At 36.0% G+C, this 20,692-nt stretch overlaps 1 protein-coding gene across 1 annotated transcript in view; it reads left to right on the forward strand.

The window, feature by feature from the left end:
- The window catches only part of LOC102112159 (dynein axonemal heavy chain 5-like), a 151,066-nt gene that overhangs the window by 52,490 nt on the left and 77,884 nt on the right, over positions 1–20,692 (forward strand). Inside the window, exons 43-48 of the mRNA XM_014255866.2 lie at positions 4,105–4,292; positions 5,499–5,693; positions 11,417–11,551; positions 12,566–12,755; positions 15,208–15,425; positions 16,320–16,631. Of these exons, the coding sequence (XP_014111341.2) occupies positions 4,105–4,292; positions 5,499–5,693; positions 11,417–11,551; positions 12,566–12,755; positions 15,208–15,425; positions 16,320–16,631 (1,238 nt within the window). The remainder of the gene's footprint in view (positions 1–4,104; positions 4,293–5,498; positions 5,694–11,416; positions 11,552–12,565; positions 12,756–15,207; positions 15,426–16,319; positions 16,632–20,692) is intronic.

The following is a 20,692-nucleotide window of genomic DNA, read 5'->3' on the forward strand; positions in this document are numbered from 1 at the left end:
TTGTCTAGACAGAGTTTTATTTCAGTAACATTTCCATGGAATTATATCACTATAGCTCTACTCCTATGTAAAATCTGGGGAAAAAAATGTGGAAAAATACAGAGATATGGCTCTGCAGTGCAGATATTCATGTTATAGTCTGGAGGCTAATAATTATTCTGTGAGATTCTTTCATCATTTCAGAACCAGGTTTGTAGGATATCTGTACTGATTGGGGCAGGGGTATTGCCACAGTTTTCAGATATAATTAAAGATCTCTTTAATCCTGTCCTTTATTTGCTGCTTTTACTCCATTTCTGTATTTGATAACCATCATATGTTCAGCATGGGAACATAATTTAATTCACAATATGACAAAATTATATTGACTCTGAGCTGTTTTGCAGCAGAGAATTTGCTTGCTGTGCCTTTGCTTGTGTGTGTTTCTAGCATATATGTGTATTTTCTTTCCTTTTTCAACACCATCAGAATGAAACAATTTTGCCAGAATTGAGTTTATTCAAAGCTGTGGGATATTGGCTTTGTCTGAGAATGAGGTTTCCTAACTCCATGCAGCAGGTGGCATCACAGAACAAGTGAACTTTCTTTTAGTTTCCCAAAGAAAAATTATTTGGTCAGAAATGAACCTCAGCATTCTATAGAGAAATTACTTTCAAAACCCTTTAAGATACAGACAATAAGTGTAAGAGACGATATTATATTATATGGAACTAAGTTTCTTAATTAAAGAATATCCAGCTTTAGAGATTTTCCTTTTTGTATCCCAAAAAATAGATATTTATGTTTAAGAAACAAAGCAGAAAAACCTCACTTTCTTTGGTTTCTTTTTGGAGTGGTTCCTAGGAGTCATATAACACATATTACAAAAGGGGGCAAATTAATTCGAAAAATCTCTGCAATATGTTTTTTATCAGAGAGCAGCAAGAATGGGGCAGCTCCATGAGGTAAGATGAGGAGCCCAGGGTGATCAGCACAAAGGCAGGGGCAGGGACTTCGCTCGGCAGGGCACAGACCCACAGTGCAGGTTGTTGACAGCTTGTTCCCATCAGCAGTCCAGTGACATCAGACAACGTGAAATGGCCAGCTCGATACAGAATCTGTCTAGGAAGTTTAGTCAGAAACAGCAGGAGGCAGGACTGGGTGTAACACTGTGGAGCTGTGGGCTCCTCCAAGAAGTTAATTCAGTAATTCAGGATAGGAGGAGATGGGACAGTGCACAGCCCTGCACACGATACAGTTCGGACCTGCCTGAGCCACAGTGGAACTCCTGGACTGGAAGACAGAGTCTGGATAGAAACCTCTGGAAGGGCTGTTGAGGGCATCCAGGGGCCAGATATTCCTCACAAAAGGAGAGGAACATCAGTTAAAGAACTTGCTACCACACCAATGAACTCAAGGAACATTCTTCATTTGTTTTTAAAGACGGTAGTGTAGATTTCTCTGAGCCTGAGAGAATTACAGCCTGTCAGTAGCTGATCTGTACCTGAGGGAAAGTCTCTAGAGAACCCTCTCACTCAAAGTCTATCTCTGTAAATAAGTTCACTTTCTCAAAACAGTTCTGCAACAACTGTAGATAGTGTGTTTTTCTCTTGTCCTACCAATGGGACAGAAGGTGGTGTTTCTTTACCAATCATGTTAAACCTATAGAGTGAGACCCTATAAAAGCTAAAAAGTTCAGAGAATACAAACCCTTTCTAGCAACTCGTTCTAGTGTGCTTTGAATGAACCCATGCTTCTACATCGTGTCCAACAGTGACACAGTAGGATTATCTCATGTTTTAAATTTGGTAACTGTAGATAGAATTACTTTAATCTGTGTATTGTTATGGCATTGTGGTATTTGTATATATTCTACTTGCTCTTAATTATTTTAATTAAGTCCTTTAACTTTTCATTCTCTTCAGATTCTTTTCCTTTGGAGCATCTTTTTTCCTTATAATATCACAGAAATTAATTATAAGCAGTTTAGGGGAAGGTTACATATGGAATTAAAATAAGTTTCATGAGAGATCTGCTGTATTGTCCTGACTGAATCAAGCCTTAAGAAGCCAATTTTGGTTCTACTGCCACTGATTTTGACCTGGTTTGACTCCTCTCATTTTGTTTTTCCAAAATTACATGGGTGAAGAAGACCAATTGATGCAACATTAATAAAAGAATTTGTTAATGGGCATGAAAAAACATAAAATATGAATGTCAGAAAAGAAACATAAAAGTGGCATTAAGGGCATTTGGAGGGAAATCTTAAAGGGCAAGAGAAGATCAGACAAGGAAAAGCAGAGGGAAGGGATGTAGCATATTATGAGAAGAACAGGCTGAGCAAAGGCAAGAGAAGAAAAGATATGAAAGATAAAATGAAAGGGAAATAGAAAAGGAGTCTAGATTAACAGAAGGGAGGAGTAGAGGTGACACCAGAGATTAGGTTGAGCAAAGCTTTATATGTTTTTAATTTTTTAAATAGCTCTTTTACACAGAACAATCGGGGAGCAAAAAAAATTGTGGGAAATAGAAAATCTAGAAAACTCTCAGAAGCTGTGTGAAAGCAGATCTCAGAAGAATGTAAGAGTACAGATATGCAAGGACAGGAAACAATAAGGCCATGTTTTTGAACTGTGTAGAGATAGGCCTTAGAAAATATAATAACAAGATAATAGAAAAATATAAATTTAATAATGAAGCTTTATCCATTGTTTTTAAACTATAACAAGCAGGCACTGTTAGAAACAAAGTGTATGTGTAGTTTTAATGATTGGCTAAAGCAAATGCTTGTAAGCTTTTAACATTATGCTCTTGGCTAGAAAGTTTTTAAAAAGGCCTTGTAACCAAGAGAATTTGGCTGTTGTTGTAATAGCACAAGGTTTCAACGTCTTACATGTCTCATCTTGTACTGATGAGGCTGATGCTGAATAAAAAGCTCAAGGAGTGCCTACCTGCAGCCCTGTCCCATTACTGATAAATAAAGATCCAACAAGAAAGCAAGACAAAGTGAAAGAGTATGTCCTCATAGTATTGATACTGATTTTTGAATACTTGCTCTTGAACTGTCTGAAGTCCTGAATGAATTAACTTTTCACATAAACTGCTCATAGATTTATTTTACCAGTGCTATAGGCATTGCCATATGAAGTATGGGGGATTCAGGGGAGCTTTAGGTATCGTTATTCAATACTGCAAACACACAAATGCCTTTTCTTGGACATGTGCTTTATTTCTGCATTTAGTACTGCTTTCAAACTGCTTAAGCCAAGCTGAGTTCCACCAGTCAGTGGAGTGACTCAAACACTTCTGAACATTTATAAGTATGGACCCAGGCAATTGGAAATACTTGTCCAGTGAGGTCTTTGGGAAGGGAGGGATGGCATACATGAAGCTCCTGCACAGACTTGCTACCTTTGGTGAAATGGGTGTGGAAAAACAGGGAATTATGTAGCTTTCCCACTACTGCTCTGGAAAGCTGCCACTGTAGAGTCTCCTATTTCAATCCTATTAGCATGATACAGAAGAAGGAGTACTTGACTCTCCCAAAAGCCAATTTCATGTTGTTTGTGGGTACTATTGTCTGTCTAAAACTCCATGGCCTGTTCCAAGTAACAGTTCTAAGTGTAACAACAGATTCTTTCCTCTCTTTTGAGCAGTAGAATGTTAATCTCCAGTAATTTTTTACCTATGAATTAATTGTTAAAAAATGCTTCTGTCAGAAATGTAGTGGTCTCTGTTTGGTTTTGTGCTTTTAATTTAGGTAGGTGTTTCTCAAGCTCACCTTTGACAAATTCATTCCCTGCATAGATGAATTCCATGATATATGAACATTTATGCTACTATATACATTATTAATTAACACTTTCTGCCTAATGGTTGCTATAGAAGTCTGGGATTCTTTGTAAAGAAGTTTACATATCTTTCATTCAAGGGGTGATACTTTTTCTGAGTGTCATTAATGCACAGCCCAACTTATTTTGAGCTTTTACTCCTCATTTTATTCTGTGTGTTCTCTGTTCTTCTCATGTTACAGTAAGGTGTATAGAACATGCTCTATTTTGTATATAAATTATTCTTGTTTGATCTGTTATTTTAAGAGAATATTTCCCATTTTGCTTTTCTTAGGTTTAGCTCAGTCAGGTGCATGGGGTTGCTTTGATGAATTTAACCGCATTGAACTTCCAGTTTTATCAGTGGCTGCTCAGCAGATATATATTGTACTTCAGTGTAAGAAAAAAAAGAAACTTCAGTTTACCTTCACTGATGGTGACGTCGTTGACATGGACAGAGAATTTGGTATATTTCTGACTATGGTATGTCTGTAAATACGTGTAAATGGAATCACTGTGAAAAATCTTTTCTGTTCCATTTCCTATCAAAATTTCCCCTTTGAAGTATTGGAACTGTCTGTTAGAAAATAATTAATTAAACTTGAACAATAATTTGATAAAATAATTATAATTTTCTCTTGTCTATATTTTTAACTGGATCTTAGGACTTGAGGCATGTATTTATCATTAACTATGTATTTTAAGGATTTTTTTAGTAAAATATTGCACAGATTGAGATTAAATTTAAACCCCACATATTTTCAGTCAAAGTCTGTCAAAATAAACCAGGAGCAATTGACCACTGCAAGGACTATTGTAACTGGTCTGGTCAGTATTTTACCAACTGTGAAGAAGTTTTGACCTCAATCCTAGAAGACAGCACTTGAGGGAAACCACTCTCTCTGGTTCACTGGCCTCCTGAAGATTTGCTTTGGTGCCTGTGGACTGCTTCTAGTAGTGCAGGAGGCAAAGCAGCAGGAAAGTATAAGAATATACCTTAAAATCATCTTTTATAGCTCTCCCTTCTTAGCTACTTACATACCCACAACTCAAAATAGAAGCCTTTGTCTTTATTTTAGGGGGTCCTACCTTTGAAAAAGTGTTAATGTTATCACTGTAATTTGAAAAAGAGGGCAAATAAGTGCCATACAAAGGCCAGGGGGAAGACAGGTTGGAAAGAGCTGAAAGACATTAAGAAGTTACCACTGCACAGCTAGTGACTACAGTTGTCACAACTGAGCCATGCAGTACTCATATGAATGACTTAGACATCTTCAGTGAAAGGTCAGATCCATTAGTTTAAATTATACTCGGAAATGGCTTGCACTGCTTGACTGACTTGGTGCTGAAGTGGTCTGGGAATGCTCACAGAGGACAGTAACCTCCAGCACTGGAAAGCTATCAAGACTCTGAGGAAGTAACCATTTAAAAAAGCTCCAGCAAGATCTGTAAGTGGTTGTCCATCTATATCTGTGAGTCTTGGACATCTCCAAATAATGTGTAATATCTCATCCTTCATGAATTGCTGTATTGAGGCCACTGTGTACTGATGTCTAATTGTGGCATGCTCAAGTTATCCTTCATAATCTTGCATGTGCTCCTCTGTTTGATGACTGGTAATCAGGAAAGATAAAGCTTCCTACCCTGCTGTCATTATATATTGTTTGGGTTTATAAATTTCACTTTCAGAACCCTGGCTATGCAGGACGACAGGAACTTCCCGAAAATCTGAAGATTCAGTTTCGCACGGTTGCCATGATGGTGCCTGACCGTAGCATTATTATGCGAGTCAAGTTGGCAAGTGCTGGTTTCCGAGACAACCAAGTCCTTAGTCAAAAATTCTATACACTCTACAAACTCTGTGAAGAGCAGTTATCTAAACAGGTAAAAGAAATATTTGTTCGACTGTAAGCTGTCAATGAAAGGATATGGAGATAATATACTTGCATAGAATATGTAATTGTTTTCACACTCGTGAGCCTATACATTTTTTAGGGTTTTCAGTTTCAAGTTCCAGAAACAGTGTCTGAAATGATCATGTTGTTTTTATTTTTCACAGTAAAATTGAGTAGCATAGGAAGTTTGATTTGTGATTCTTAAACAGAGTGCAGTTACTGGAGAAGTTATGAGGAGTAGTGTATATTGCTGTGCTGAACTTGAGGAGTGTGCATTTATCAATGTCTTCACTTATGAAGGCCAGAACTATTTCAGAGGCAGAGTAACAATTGTAAATAACTGCAGAGCACCTACAAGGCTCTCTCTCTCTTGCTGAATACTACTACAAACAGAAAACTGCTGTTCTGTTTGGGAAGGGGTATTTAGGTAGAAACAAAACTGGTTCTTGCCTTTTGAATTCCCTGTGCTACCTGTCCACTAGAGGGTCCCAATGAGAAATCATATGAGCAGCAGATAAATTGTGGCTCAAATGCATGCCTTGATTGGGTAGTGATGAACCTGTGCTAATTGACTACAGTCTCTGTGATATAATTTCAGTTCTTACCATTTATTTATTTATTAGTGCCTGGCCTTTGTGAGACGTTTTCTTACTGCCTCAGTTTGTGTGGTCATTTTTTTGTCCAGGACATGATTCTTTGCTTCAGTGTGAAAAAGGCACATAAACAGGCATCAGAAATTTGACTTCTAACTCTGCAAAAGTGCTTTGCTTGTTTTGTGCTGTCACAGATGCTGGAACTGGTTCACCCATGGACAGTGTACTTAAAAATTTAATGCACACACCTAAGCAAAAATTAACTGTACAAAACTTATTTTAACTATCATAAGGGTATACAATGTTTTATACACAATGATTACTGCACCTTCACAATGGGTGCAGAGTTTCTCTGCGCAGTTTGGTCATTTCTTCAGCAGAGATTGCCATCTGGAGCCTCTGAGATAAGGTGATTCTCCATTTATCTTGTAAATCAGCATACTGAAGCATATAAGTAAGCCTTATCAGTTGGCCTAAGGAGGAGGATTCTGTAAAATTGTCTGAAATTCCCACTGGGAATAATACTGTGCCAGTTATTCAGATGCTTTGTTGTGAAGGCAGGTAGCTCAATCACCTTGTCTCAGATCAGTCCTTTGCCTCATATATGCTGATGCTAGCAAGGGAGTTCCTTGCTATTTATGAAAACTAATGACCAAGTGCTCTGGGTGTGCACATGGGCACATCCCTTACACTGAGCTACATCACAATTTTATATCTGCATCTTATGCTTATATCTCTCTTATAACTTTAATTCCATAGTTCTTACTAAGTAAGCCGTGATATCTGTGGGGAATAGTATTTCATGCAAATTTATAGTTTATACAGGACCACCTAACGTTTCTATAGTATCCATCAGAAAAGCCTGCTATAGTGGTCTTTGTTGTAACCATTTATATCATGTGTCATATCATGGATCACTTTACTCCATAGCATGAACCACAACTTTCTGCAAGCCCAGGGTAGTATGCTAGTTTGTCCTGCTTGTGCCAGTGAGCAGCCCTTTGGACAGTTCTGCTCTTGTCTAAATCCATTCTATACAGTCATAAAATCAGAGAAAAACTGATTTTTTTCTCTGGGGCTTCTGGAGGTGAACAGGTGCTAAACCTTTTCTCGAAGCGAGATCTGCTACAGCAAGTGGCTCAGCATCTTGTCTAGATGACCTTTGAATATCTCCAAGGATAAACACTGCACAGCCTCTTTTGTCAAGCTGTTGAAATGTCTGACCCCTTTGTCTAGTCACCATTTTGTCTGTGAGGATGTTATCAGAGACTGTGTTGAAATCTTCTGGAATGGCTCTGCCCTGCTGTGTTGCCCTTCCAACAGATATTGGAGCGTGTCAAGCCCCCATTGAGGATCAGGGCCTGCAAAGATGAGGCTAATTCCAGCTGTTGAAAGAAAGATTCATCAGCTTCTTCCTTATCAGGATGTTTGCTGCAGACATCTGCCACAATGCTGTTGAGCCCTCTAATTCTAAGACAAATTCTCTCAACTGGCTCCTTAGCCATCCTAAGGGAAAATGTTCCCACTCCTTCACTTTAAAGGGCAATTTCCCATCTCTCCATCCTGTCTAGTCCTTCCTGAAGAACCTGTATCCATCCATTATACCTATGCCCACACATTTCCTAGTTTGACTGTAACCCTGGACCTGCACACCAAGCTGTAATTTTTCCCTGTTTTGTTGTCATACTGCATGCCTTAGCAAACAAATTATCACCTCCTTCTGCTGTGAGAGCTTCTGCTGTTCTCTTCAACTCTCTGTACACATGCACTTGAAAAGGGTCACTTTCCACACTGTTCCACAATCCTTGACATCTCTCTTGTCCACCACAGACAGGATCTTCTGCTTCTCAGTTGGGTCCATCACTTCCTCACTTGAATGTGTGGTGTTATTGCAGTAGTAATGAAATAATTTGAAAGTCTTGTGGAAGTTCCTTGTGAAGTTTGTTGTAGGTTGGGGAATACATCTAATGCAATATGTGATTGCATAGAGAGAGATCTAATGAGTTCATCAGATTAGGTATGGGAGTCTCATAGACTGAACATATTTCTAAGAGTACAGTGGGACATAAATTGCTTCTGTGTAGTCTGAAAACTGATAAATTACAGTCTTTCTTAGAGGCATATTTCATTAGACATTAGGAGGAAATTCTTGACTGTAAAGGGTAATGAGACACTGGGACAAGTTGCTTGGTGAGTTTTTGGACTCCCCATTTCTAGAAGTATTCCAGGCGGGGTTGGATGGGAGTCTGAGTAACTTGGTCTAATGGAAGGTGTCCCTGCCCATGGCAGGAGGGTTGGAAGTAGATCATCTTTAAGGTCACTTCTTACTCAAACCATTCTGTTCATTCTGTGATTCTGTAATTCGTATTAATCTTTCTTTCCTAATGGAACTTATTTATTCAATTTTTTAATGGTAAATTTGACATTCCAAGTTAAGTAATGCTGGGTTTTCCAGGCAGTTGACTGTAAAGATCAGGGTCACATAAAGAACCAGTGCAATAGGAAATGGCAGAACACTGCCTGTTTCAACAAATGCAGTATATCAACAGAAGGAAATAAAGCAAACAAGCATTCACCAGCTGAACTTACCTCGCAGAAAATCTAAAAGGGATTTGCCAAAAGGAATACATGAAGTCTTCCAGACATTTTACACACACAAATTCAGACTCTGTAGAAGGAGGAACTCTGACTCACAAGTAGCCAAGGGCACCCTGACTGACTGTCATCTCCTTCAGTAAAGAAAAACAGTAAACAGTAAAGTAAAAGAATAGTCCTTAGCAAATGTAGGAAGCCCGAGGTGTCCACAAGCCTGTGAAAGAGTTATTCTGACAGAGCCCTAAAAGTGAATTATTTGGCTTTGTTACCAGATTCTTTCCTAGAACCTCCTTCCACAGTCTCATACAGCTTAGGGAAAAACAGAAACTGAAAAGGAAAACCTAGCAGAGCTTGAAGGTAATAATTCCTTTCTGAGAATCATCTTTTTAAGGTGTTTTAATTTGGAGCAAACCACTGATAAACCCTTTTTACTTTTCCACATGCAGCAAACCCTGCTTCTAGTACTGAGATTTTTTTTTTTCAGATTCTTAATTCTTCCTTTCAAGAGCATCAGCTATACCACAGCAGTCCATTTTGCTCAGGCACAGCAAAAAAAAAAAAGTCTTTAAAGATTGCTGTTAAAAGTGGTAGCAAAGAAATAACACATAATCCATATTTGCCAGTAAATTCTGACTGTTCTGTGCCATTCCTGAAAGGCAAAGCAGTTGTAAAACTAGAGTACAGGTTAAGGTAAATAAATTATGGTCACCTTGGACCACCCATCATGTAGGTCAGTTGGAAGGCACTAGAAATTCTGTCTTTAAAAGTCATTTAAGGTAACTTTAAATTTTCTGTTAGGTATGAAAGCATTTCTTCAAATTTAACAAGGAAACCACTTCTATAGTCACAGACTTGTATAAATCTGAAGGGGCCTCCAGAGGTCACCTTGTCCTGCTTATTGCTCAGCACATCAGAACAGGTTGCTAAGACACTTTTTGAGTTTTAAATATCTCCAAGGATGGAGATATTCAGCCTCTCGTTACCTTTTCTGTGTTTGGCCACTTTTATTGTGAAGAATCTTTTCATTATGCAAACCATTGCAATTTCCTCTGTTGAAAATTTTGACATTACCTCCTTTCCTCTCACTTAGTCATCTTTTGCTGAACTCATTCCAGCATGTCAATGATGGTCATGTAGCATGGAGAAAAAAAAATATATCAGTCCTTATCATGATTCTGGGCATTTCACTAGGACATGTCATTTACTAAATGATGATGAAGTCAGGTGATGTCTGAGTTCATCAATGTCACACAAAGTTGTTAATCTTTTTGTGTTAGTGTTTCCATCTGCAAATAAGATTTCCTGGCAGTACGTGGCTATATATTCATAGCTAAATTTTTCACTGGTAACAACTTGGCACCTGACTAAATAATAGAAAATGAGGCTGGGCAGAGCCTTGAGGAATTATTCAGTTACTTTTCTGGAGAAAAAATAATTCTTAATTAAATAATTTGCTATAAATGTTTGTCACTGTTCTTAACATTCTCTATTGATGGATAGGTTGCAGTTTCCCAGGCAACCTGATCCAAAGTTTCATTTTTGTTATGGTCACAATATTTTCCTCTAAAAGTTAACTCAAATCCCACTTGTTATAGTTAGACAAATTACTACTTTTCCTTTCTATTCCTCCTGTCTTCATCTTTGCAGGTATCTTTTGTGTGTTGAAGACTTTTGTCATCACTCATCCTACATATTCACTCTTCCTACTTTTACAGTAGATTCTGTATTACTTTTTCCTGATACAATATGTTTTCTAGTCAACTGATCACTTTTTTTTTTTTCCTTTTCAAATTTCTCTTCTGTAGGGTTCATCTTCAAATGTGGAATCTAGCTTTTGGTCACAGTGTAGAAATGTCAACTACAATGGAAATATATTTTCAATTGTCCTAAAAAGGACATTTGTATTTTTATTGCCTACTAAAATTGCAGATAAGTCATTGGGGATCTCGTGGCATAAATCCAATGTCAAATATTTTTCTGCAAAGCTTTGTTCACCTGATTTGCTTCTCAGCTTTATGAAGAAGAGTTGTTACCCTATTCATGCAGTTGGTTATTGCCATCTTTAGTATTTTGCACTTGTCTTTATTTAATTGTATCACACATAGATAATGTACTGAATTTCTCTTGGTAATTTTGAACTCTAGTTGTGATCTAATTCACCAGTTTGGTGTCATCTGCAAAACTAATCAGTAAAGTCAAATAATTTTCTTGCTGAAAAATCTGGGATTTACACAGTGTATTGTTCCAATTTGTCAGCCTGGGAAATAGGGTGAATGGGGTGAGCTCTGTATCACCAGAAAGTGCACTTTCTTGTATGGACATACAACACTAGAAAATATCTCCAGGATTTGATAATAACAAAATTGGAAATCTATTTGGAAAGATGAAGCACTGTGAATTTAATCATATTGAGAATTTCTATAGCATTTATTTATTTAGTGAATTTAATTTTCAGTCCTCTCTTGATTTTTGTTTTGATCTATTTGATCTTTTAATTCCAATTTTGTTTATGCTTTATTTCAAGGTTCACTATGACTTTGGGCTTAGAAATATCCTGTCTGTTTTAAGAACACTTGGAGCAGTGAAAAGATCTAATCCCCAAGAGCCAGAGAAAACTGTGGTAATGAGAGTTCTGCGAGACATGAACCTCTCCAAACTGGTACTGTAACACTGGTGACTTTCCCCAGTAGAGTCTGTTGTTTGCATTTTTAAGGGTCTTTATTATGAACTTTGAAAAGCTATTTTTCTTCACCACTTGAATACATTATTTTGCAGTTTTTAATATGATTTATAAGTGAGTTGAGAATCAGAATACAGTTGCTGTGTGAGCACAATTTATCTTTTAAATAGAGGAAAACACATCATAAGCTTTAGCTGAAAAAATCTTTGGAAATACCATGAGATCCTAGGGGATCTAGCTGGTCCTCTAATTGGCTCTTGTTTTTAATTCTTTTTACCCTAAGGAGAGAAGTGAAGAATACATTGTATTAACTCTTAATAATGTCACCAAAGATCCTTCTTAATCCAGAATTTAAATTTATACATTTCTTGGGAGTCTGTTGCCTTTTCAGAACATCATAAGGATTGCTTTAAGTGAGGTAATTGGAAGCAGCTAATACCTACTTGTATAGTGTAACATCTTTTGATAATACTATTTAAAGCATTCATCTTTATTTTTATTGCTGTGATTAAAGGTTATGGCATGTCTAGACTCTGTGTATTTACCTTGGGAACCAGTTTTTGTGATGGAACCAATTACTCTGTTTCTGATGTTAATCTATTCAGCACGTTGGTACATGTGCTCAAACCTATGGCAACACTTCAGTGATTTACAGAAAGAAAAAATCATAAAAATTCTAAGGCAAAATATGATTGGAACAAATTTTGCTGACTTATGTAACAAATGAAGAAATTTCTGTGTGTATACATTGAAGAAAACTGTATTAAGTTGCTGACATTTTTATCAGCCTGAAGTATTTAATTTAGAAATTACTTGTGATTTCATTGTATGAAACTCATTTCATAAAACTGATGGAAAATTATAATATTTGCTTCGGAAGAGGTAAGATGTTCACTGCCATCTTTTAAATGGCTTATCTTAAAGATTGTTTACAACTATAATAATAATTTTGATAAATAAATAATGTGTTTCCCCCTACTTTATCCTTGACAGGTGGATGAAGATGAACCTCTATTTATGAGTCTCATTAATGACCTATTCCCTGGAATTACTCTGGATAAATCTGGGTATCCTGAACTACAGTCAGCCATCCAAAAACAGACAGAGGAAGCAGGGCTTATTAATCATCCACCATGGCTACTTAAACTCATTCAGCTTTATGAAACTCAACGAGTCCGACATGGTTAGCATGCTAGATGAGGCTTTGAGACTGCACTCTATTTGAGACTATGCTACACTATCTGCCACTAGAATGCAGATTAATTTCATGAAAAACGTTTAAAAAATTTAAGCAGATGTAGTTTTTAAAGCCTATGTGGGTTGCTTAGGAAGCTGTTATGACCTTTTTTTGTGTGCAATCCTTCGTTGTATTACATTTCTATGAGGAGTATGAGTGTGGCCTTTGGTGATTGAAATTTCTACAGAACAAGTTAAAATATATTCATTCAAATCCAGAAACAGCAATTTTGTTCAATGTTCTGCGAACAATTGTTGCCCTCAGACGGAGTTCAGTCATGATGCTTGAGTTTAATGTTACTTTCAGATTATAATGTTGAGAAGATTGCAAAAAATAATTTCTCAAACCTTCATTTTGATATATTCTACCATGCATGCGATATAATTCCAAGTGTTTTCTTTGCGATCGATTCTTGCAATTTATACTGAGGAGAAAAAAGCTTTCCTCCCGCTGGATCAAGAGAGTTAGACAAGATGGACTCAAAAAGTCCCTTCCCACTTCAACCACTGTTTGATTCTATGAAAATGCACTTTAACAGTGCAGAAAAAGCCATTGAGTAAAGTTTATCCTATCCTAGGAAGGGTATCAATGGCTGTAGTTCAGATTTAGCTAAAATGGCTAAATTCAGGTTTAGCATTCATAGCTCAGAGGAAAAAAAGTACTCCTACTTTGAAATATCCCCCATACCCCTAACCTATAACTAATGACTTTTTAGTATGATAAGGGGAAAATATTAAGGAAATGTGACTAAACCAGCAAAGATTTATAAAGACATCATCCTTGTTATTCTCCCTTTTCTTGTCATAATAATAGTCAGCTTTAATTAAATAAATGAAAGGAAATACTCATTCACATACCACAGTCTGTGTCCTTAATGCCTCAAACTTTTAATTCAGATTATTGATTAGACCAAAGAGCTGGTTAGTGCTGTGCAGACTTACTAATTTACATCCAGATTTCTGTATAGAAACCATGGAAGTTTAAATGTTTTCAGTCATGATTAAATGTGTCTTCCTTTTAAAAGAAACTGTTTGATCTCTGAGACACTACAGCTCCTCTGTTCCCCAAAAATCTTCAGGATCCACCATGACATTCTGCTTAGATGCCTCTTTCCTCCACACATCCCTACTATTCCCAGCTATTAATGCAGCTCCAATTGTCCGAACAGTTGGATGCTCAGGCCAAAAGTTTTTTGACTTTCTATGACAAAAGTTACTGCACTGAGGGAAAAAGATTATGTTTTCCTGACTTCCGCTTGTCCTTCTCATGAACTTGAACTTATGGAGAGGTCACCATGGGATATCAAATAATGAGAAATATGGCCATATGTGCACATGAGGTGCTTTTATAAACACACCCACACCCACACACACACACACACACACACACACACACACAGAGATTCAGTGCATGGATCCTGAAATCTGTTTGGCATAACAATTTTGGTTGAAATATCACTGAACCAGCAGAAAAGCCATTTGGTTAACACTGAAGAGTTTGTATTAGATTTCCCACATATGGCATGAGTGAGTGATTTTCTGAGTCCTTGGATTGTTTTGGGGCACATACAGTTCCCTTTAGTTTTAGAGAAAACGTCACACAATCTGCATGGTACTGGATTAGGTTTATTATTTGGATTAGTGATTGTTCCATACTTCTGTTGAAGAAGTTTTCAAAACCAGCTAAGGATTATGTTGTCCAGTTTGCCTTTAGGACTGATAGGACTTAACTAGGTCCCTTAAATTACTTTGGAATTCTCAATTTGAATGTCCCATCTGATTTTGGACAGATTCTGGGCCTATTGAGTAGGTGATTTAGAAAACATAACTAAAGAAGATAAACAGTAGGCTCAATTTATTGTTGAAGACATGATTTATTTTTTTAGTAACATATATACACTGATGAATTAAGTGTGGTTGCTCTTAACTAGTTTTATGAAAGAAAGATCTATTAAAATGCCAGCATGGGTGGATGCAGGTACATATTTTTGTTACTTTTTTATCTGAAAGATGCACTTGATTTTGTAAATCCCTGGAAGATTCTCATTCTCATTAGATACATTTAGAAATTTCTGGATTTGTTTACTGCCATTCATGTCCATGTCATTGCATGCAAACATCAAAAGGCAGTTGTGTTGTCCCATTAGAAAATGGAAAAGAATTGCCTGAGGGAGGATGCAGACCCACATAGGCTTGCCTATCATAATAAAGAGACATTTATAGAGGCGTTTAAATAATAGTTTCAAATTCTGTTTCAATCAACATTAAGTGGAGTGAGAAACATCCTTTTGTATTGGCTTTTGCTAAAAATAAAACAAGGATTGTTGATGCAATGAACCATCAAATGGTAGCATGACACATTGACATTTCATTTTAAACCATGTTTATATTGTTTTAAGGTATGATGACTCTAGGTCCAACTGGTGCAGGAAAGACAAAATGCATTAATATTTTGATGAAAGCAATGACAGATTGTGGTGCTCCTCATAAAGAGATGAGAATGAACCCAAAGGCAATCACAGCTTCCCAGATGTTCGGTACCCTTGATGTTGCTACAAATGACTGGACAGATGGTATTTTCTCTACCTTATGGAGAAAAACCTTAAAGGCAAAGAAGGTAATGGATATTGTATCATGATAGACATTTAATACTGTTTCCGTAAGGTGTCATTACCTGTCATTTTTCTGAAAGGTCTTCCATTATAAAGTCAAATGGGAATATGCAGTGTTAATTTTGCTTCTGTCTGATGAGCTCAGTGCACAAGAGTCAGAATTATATATATGTATACATATATATCCCAGATAGCACTAGGCTTCCCAAGCATTTGAGGTTCCAGAATTAATTTAGAAAAGGTTTTAACTGGTTTGCTTCCTTCTGTAAGCAGTTCAAACATAAAAACAAGGTGTGTTCATGTTTTGATGTGAGGACAGAAAAGTAAATTTTCTTCTGTCTGGTTTTAAGTCATTGCCACTTTATTTCACTAGTTATATCAGAATGTAAGGCTTTGGTAAGAAACCGATGTAGGCCTTTCCCAATTCTCTTATCAAACCTGCAGATCATGTTTCAGGAATCATAATTACACTCACATCTACTGAACAGCCACCCAGTTCTGGCTTGGAAAATGGGCCACCTTACCTGAAATATTTGGGTAGCATCCCACAAGGACTGACTTTGTGTCTGTGTCTATGACTGCATTTAATGAGAAATGTTTTCATCTGTCTTGATGGATGCTGGGTTGGCTGATGTAGTTTTGAAGAAGAAAGATACAGCTTTCTGCTCAGTACAGCACAGGTTAATTTTTGTTGCTGTTTCTTAATATCTTTTTTAGTGTGATACAGGATATCAAAAGAAGAATTAAAATCACTGAGCAAATTACAAAAATTGCATGTTTATAATGCTTTTTTTTGCTGAGTACCAAATTATGACACTATTTATATCTATTAATTTTCTGATATTACATGAATGTGTATTTTTGGTCAATGTAGGTAAAGTTGAATGTTTTTATTTAAGGGTGAGCATATCTGGATAGTTTTGGATGGACCTGTTGATGCAATATGGATTGAAAATCTGAACTCTGTTCTGGATGATAATAAGACCCTTACTTTGGCCAATGGAGATCGCATTCCGATGTCCCCCAATTGCAAAATTATTTTTGAACCTCACAACATTGACAATGCTTCCCCTGCAACAGTTTCTCGTAATGGGATGATCTTCATGAGCTCTTCAGTGTTAGACTGGAAGCCTATTTTAAGGGCTTGGCTGCGGACACTACCAGATACATACTCCAATGTCCTATGGAATTGCTTTAATGCTGTATTTCAGGTACTCAATTAACTACGTCAGAAAAAAAAATCTTGCATTTTTTTATTAGTTTTTTTAATGAAGCATTGCTTCTTCCTAAGTGCTCTTTCAATTATTTGCATTTCTTTGTTTATGTAATAAACTAAAGATCAAGGATTAAAAAAGGAGAGAAAATTATCCCTATCATTAATAAATGACTGAAGCTATAACAGATGAATAATCTGAATGTTTTGTTTTGTCTGCATATGATAGTTGTCAATGAATTGTTACACCTGTGATTATATTATAATGCATATTGGCAAAACAGATACTCTCTTTGCTTGTAATTTTAATACTGCAATTTCAATTATTGTTAGGATACACAAAGGAAGTGGGTAAACAACTTATTTTGTTTTAAATTTAAAGAAGTAAATTCAGAAAGAAATTGAGCTAGAATTACTCTGGTGCCACAGGAATGCATTTGATCCCTTAAGTTATTTCTAAAAAGACATTCTATAATTCAAATTAATCCAGGGTATTTTTGTGCTCTCTGCTGTTCTGAAGCTCGGACTATAGTTCTGAAGTTCTGACTACAGTTGTCTCTTCTGATTTTATTATCTATGTTTCTGTTCCAATGGAAATTTTTGAAACTGCATCTCTTTGATACATTGTCTGACTAAACTGTGTACAATTGGTAGATCCAAAGCAAGGATCCTGAATGTTTTTCCCCCTCTGTTTGGTCTTACCTTACTGAATCATTAGAAAGTTTCCAGCAATATTATAGATTGTTGTACTCAATAATAGGTATAAAAGCATAATCTCAGTAGTATACTTCTTCGATCATATTGAAATATTTACTTCTGCTTTTGAATATTTTAAGAGAAATACTTATGTCTTTACAACCATTCAGCATTGTTATATATTCTGATTCCCTCAATATCTGTGAAATAAATGCAACTTCTAACATACCTTGGTTTTCCATCAGCTTGCTCCTGCCTGTTTACTCAGGTAATTGGTGTTGGATTTCACAGGGGTTTCTCCTGTAATATTTTTCATTGCTCTTACATTTTAAAAAAAGCAGTTTTTAATGAACTTTGAGTGACATTTCAGGAAGCTTTTTATAGATCATGATAAAAGCAATGATTGATATAGGTTTAGAATGCCCTGAATGTTAACAAATGTCTTCTAACATTCTACTTTTCATTTCAGTGCACATTTACTTCAAAACTAATGTTTAACAAGCTATTCATTTTGTTCTACCTCCAGAACATAATGATGTGACATAGTATTTACTGCAGCAGCAAGAGAAACAATTCTGATAATGAGTTTTAAAATATGCTTCCAAAGTAATATATATGTGGGTCAATTTAGTGCTTCTTTGCCACAATTCTATTTATATTTTATGCTACAACTTGCTCTGAAAACATAATGACAACACTTAAAATGCCCAAGCCTGAAGCAATAGCAATAAAGTCCAGAAAAATATGTATTTTATTAGATTAAAAAATGAAAATGCAGTGAAATATGAAGTTAGTTTAGTGCTGAAGGCTGCATTTAGAACTATCAAAATGTAAATGAAAGCTGTCATGCTGGCAGTTTTCTTTCACTTTTAATGTGCTGTCTTTGCTTCTCAAATAATAGAGGTAATAAAAGTGATTTTACAGATGAGAGTAACAATACTTTTTGTTTTATATGGCTCTTTTTATAGCTGTTATTTTCTGCCACATTAAAAAAAAAAAGATAAAATTCAAAAAGAAAATTTTTGAAATAAGGTTCATCAACAATGGTAGTCAAACCCCAGATATAGACCTTGGTGTATTTAATGCTAGTATTAAGAAAAACATGGATATAAACATCTTACAAAGATCTGATTTTTCAAAGAACATGGAGATTAGAGTATATGTAAATATACTCAGGAAATGTAGTAACCAAGGAGACTCAGTCTTAAGTAGACATATAGAGACTTTCTAAATTTAATCTAAACTCAACTAAAATAGATGTAAGACAAAAGCTATAATAATTCTAATTTACTTCCAAAACACTCTGATTATTTATGCTAATCAAAATAATATTTGTCACTGGAAGTCTTCATGTTGGATAAAATAATTGTTAGTAAAGGTGCAGCAGGTAGCAGTAATGGAGGAGAAAAGAGCAGAGAATAATAGTTGTGAATCAGTGGAAGTAATGTATTTATTGTTTTCATGTACATTATAAATGGCACTGTAAGTCACCATTTTTTATACATAAAAAAAAAAAAGCAAATTAAGATAAAAAAGACAAACAGTCCAAAACCAAACCTCCAAACTCAACCTTATTTCAATTTTAGATGATCTTAGAGTCCTTTCTATTTCCACAGTATTTTTTTTAGAACAGTGATTGAGGGGTTTGACTTTCCCTTTCCCAGTTTTTTCTTCTCAGCAACATTTCCTGCTTTGCAGAAATTTCAAATAAACTCCCGTCTCTATAAAAAGTCTCTCTTAAATTTAGAAGCTCCACTGCCAATTCCTGGTCTGTGAATGTTGCAGCTACCTGTAAGCAGCAGAATTGTTTAGCTGATGGAAGTAATTATCTGAGACAGTTTCAAAGAACTGAAATAATTAAAATAGTTACCTGAGTGCTGTTATTGAGATGGTATGCAAAGTGTGAAGTTCAAACCAGTGATGGATGTTATGTGAATAACATAAGTTTCAGCACGCCTATGTATTGTTTAAATGAAAAAAAAATGTAGTAGCAACTTAACTTTCAGATGTGACTAATTTTCTTCCTCCATATTAAATCTCACACTAATCCAATTTGTGTAAAGGCTGCTACTGTGCCTGGAGCATAGAGCTGGATATAGAATCCAAAGAGTTTCTTACCTTTAATATTTAAATGCTGATATTAAAATTAATATTACAAGCATTAATAACTTTCTATTACTGAGTTTTTTTGCTTGTCTAAACCTTTGAATACATTACCAACTTCTTGTCCTGAAGAGTGTTCTGTAGTCCAGTGAGTTCTATAGTGATTGTACTCTGTGCAAAAGAATCTTTCTTTCATACTTTTTGTTAGCATCTGACTTCGTTTTTCAGTCTTCTTGTAAAGGATAGCAAATTCCTGATTCAAATTCTTAAAAATTTATTTGTATTTGTCATAATCCAACTCATTTTTCCAGTCCCCCATCCAAAAAAATCGTGCAAATTTCTGTGTTAATTCTGCATCCTTTTTTTGAGCCATGTATTGCTTTAAAAATAGTAGTACAAATAAAATACTAGCATATATGGAACTGATATTTTTTCCCCATAAACTCAAAGAAAAAGAAAACATTAAAATACCCTTCATAAACTACAGAAATCTCACTGGAATCATAAGTACTATAAAACTAGTTCTGGTGAAAATTGGGCTCTTGGTAATAAAAAATACTTTGACGCATGAAATATCTTTATTTTGTGTGTTTCAAATCAATTATTAAACAAATTACAGTGCCCTATGAGACATCTAGTCTATTTTACAGATGAAGAAGCTGAATATCAGTGAGATTTAGCTCCAAATTCTCTAAGCCTTCGATTTGAATTTCCCACAGTGCTTGTGGGCACTGCCCTGTGGCACCCATACGTACTCAGCTGAGCACCCTACGTACCATTGGGAATGAACCAGGCATTTTTGAGGGAAAGCCACAAAAAGGCAGCACACAGAGGTGGAATTGCTTGTGCTAGTCAGCAAGAAATAACAAAAGAAGCAACCTGATAAGTGTGTGTCATCCATGCCCATGGCAGGGTGAAGGAAGTGGATGACCTCTAAGGTCCCTTGAATCCCTACCTATTCCATCATTCTGTGTATGCCCACACTCAGATTGCCTTCTTAGACCACTTATCCATAAACCCTGCTCTAAATTAAGGTGCCTAAGTGAGTTTTTGATCACAATATATGTTTTTGTTGTGTGTGTGTTACCTGGTATTCTAGTGGGATGGAACTGAGGAGGATGGGTAAAAATAGTGATTCATTCTCTGTGACAATAAATATCAGCATAGGGCACTTGGAGAACTCCTGTGGCAAAAATTAAACTGAAAAGTGAAACAAAGCTGGTGAGCATGTGGATAGACAGCTCAGTGATACTTTAAAAG

The sequence above is a fragment of the Pseudopodoces humilis genome, chromosome 1 (genome assembly GCF_049639895.1).
Source record: "Pseudopodoces humilis isolate 2021_Gansu_Grassland_sample_001 chromosome 1, ASM4963989v1, whole genome shotgun sequence".
In the NCBI taxonomy this organism is placed as follows: domain Eukaryota; kingdom Metazoa; phylum Chordata; class Aves; order Passeriformes; family Paridae; genus Pseudopodoces; species Pseudopodoces humilis.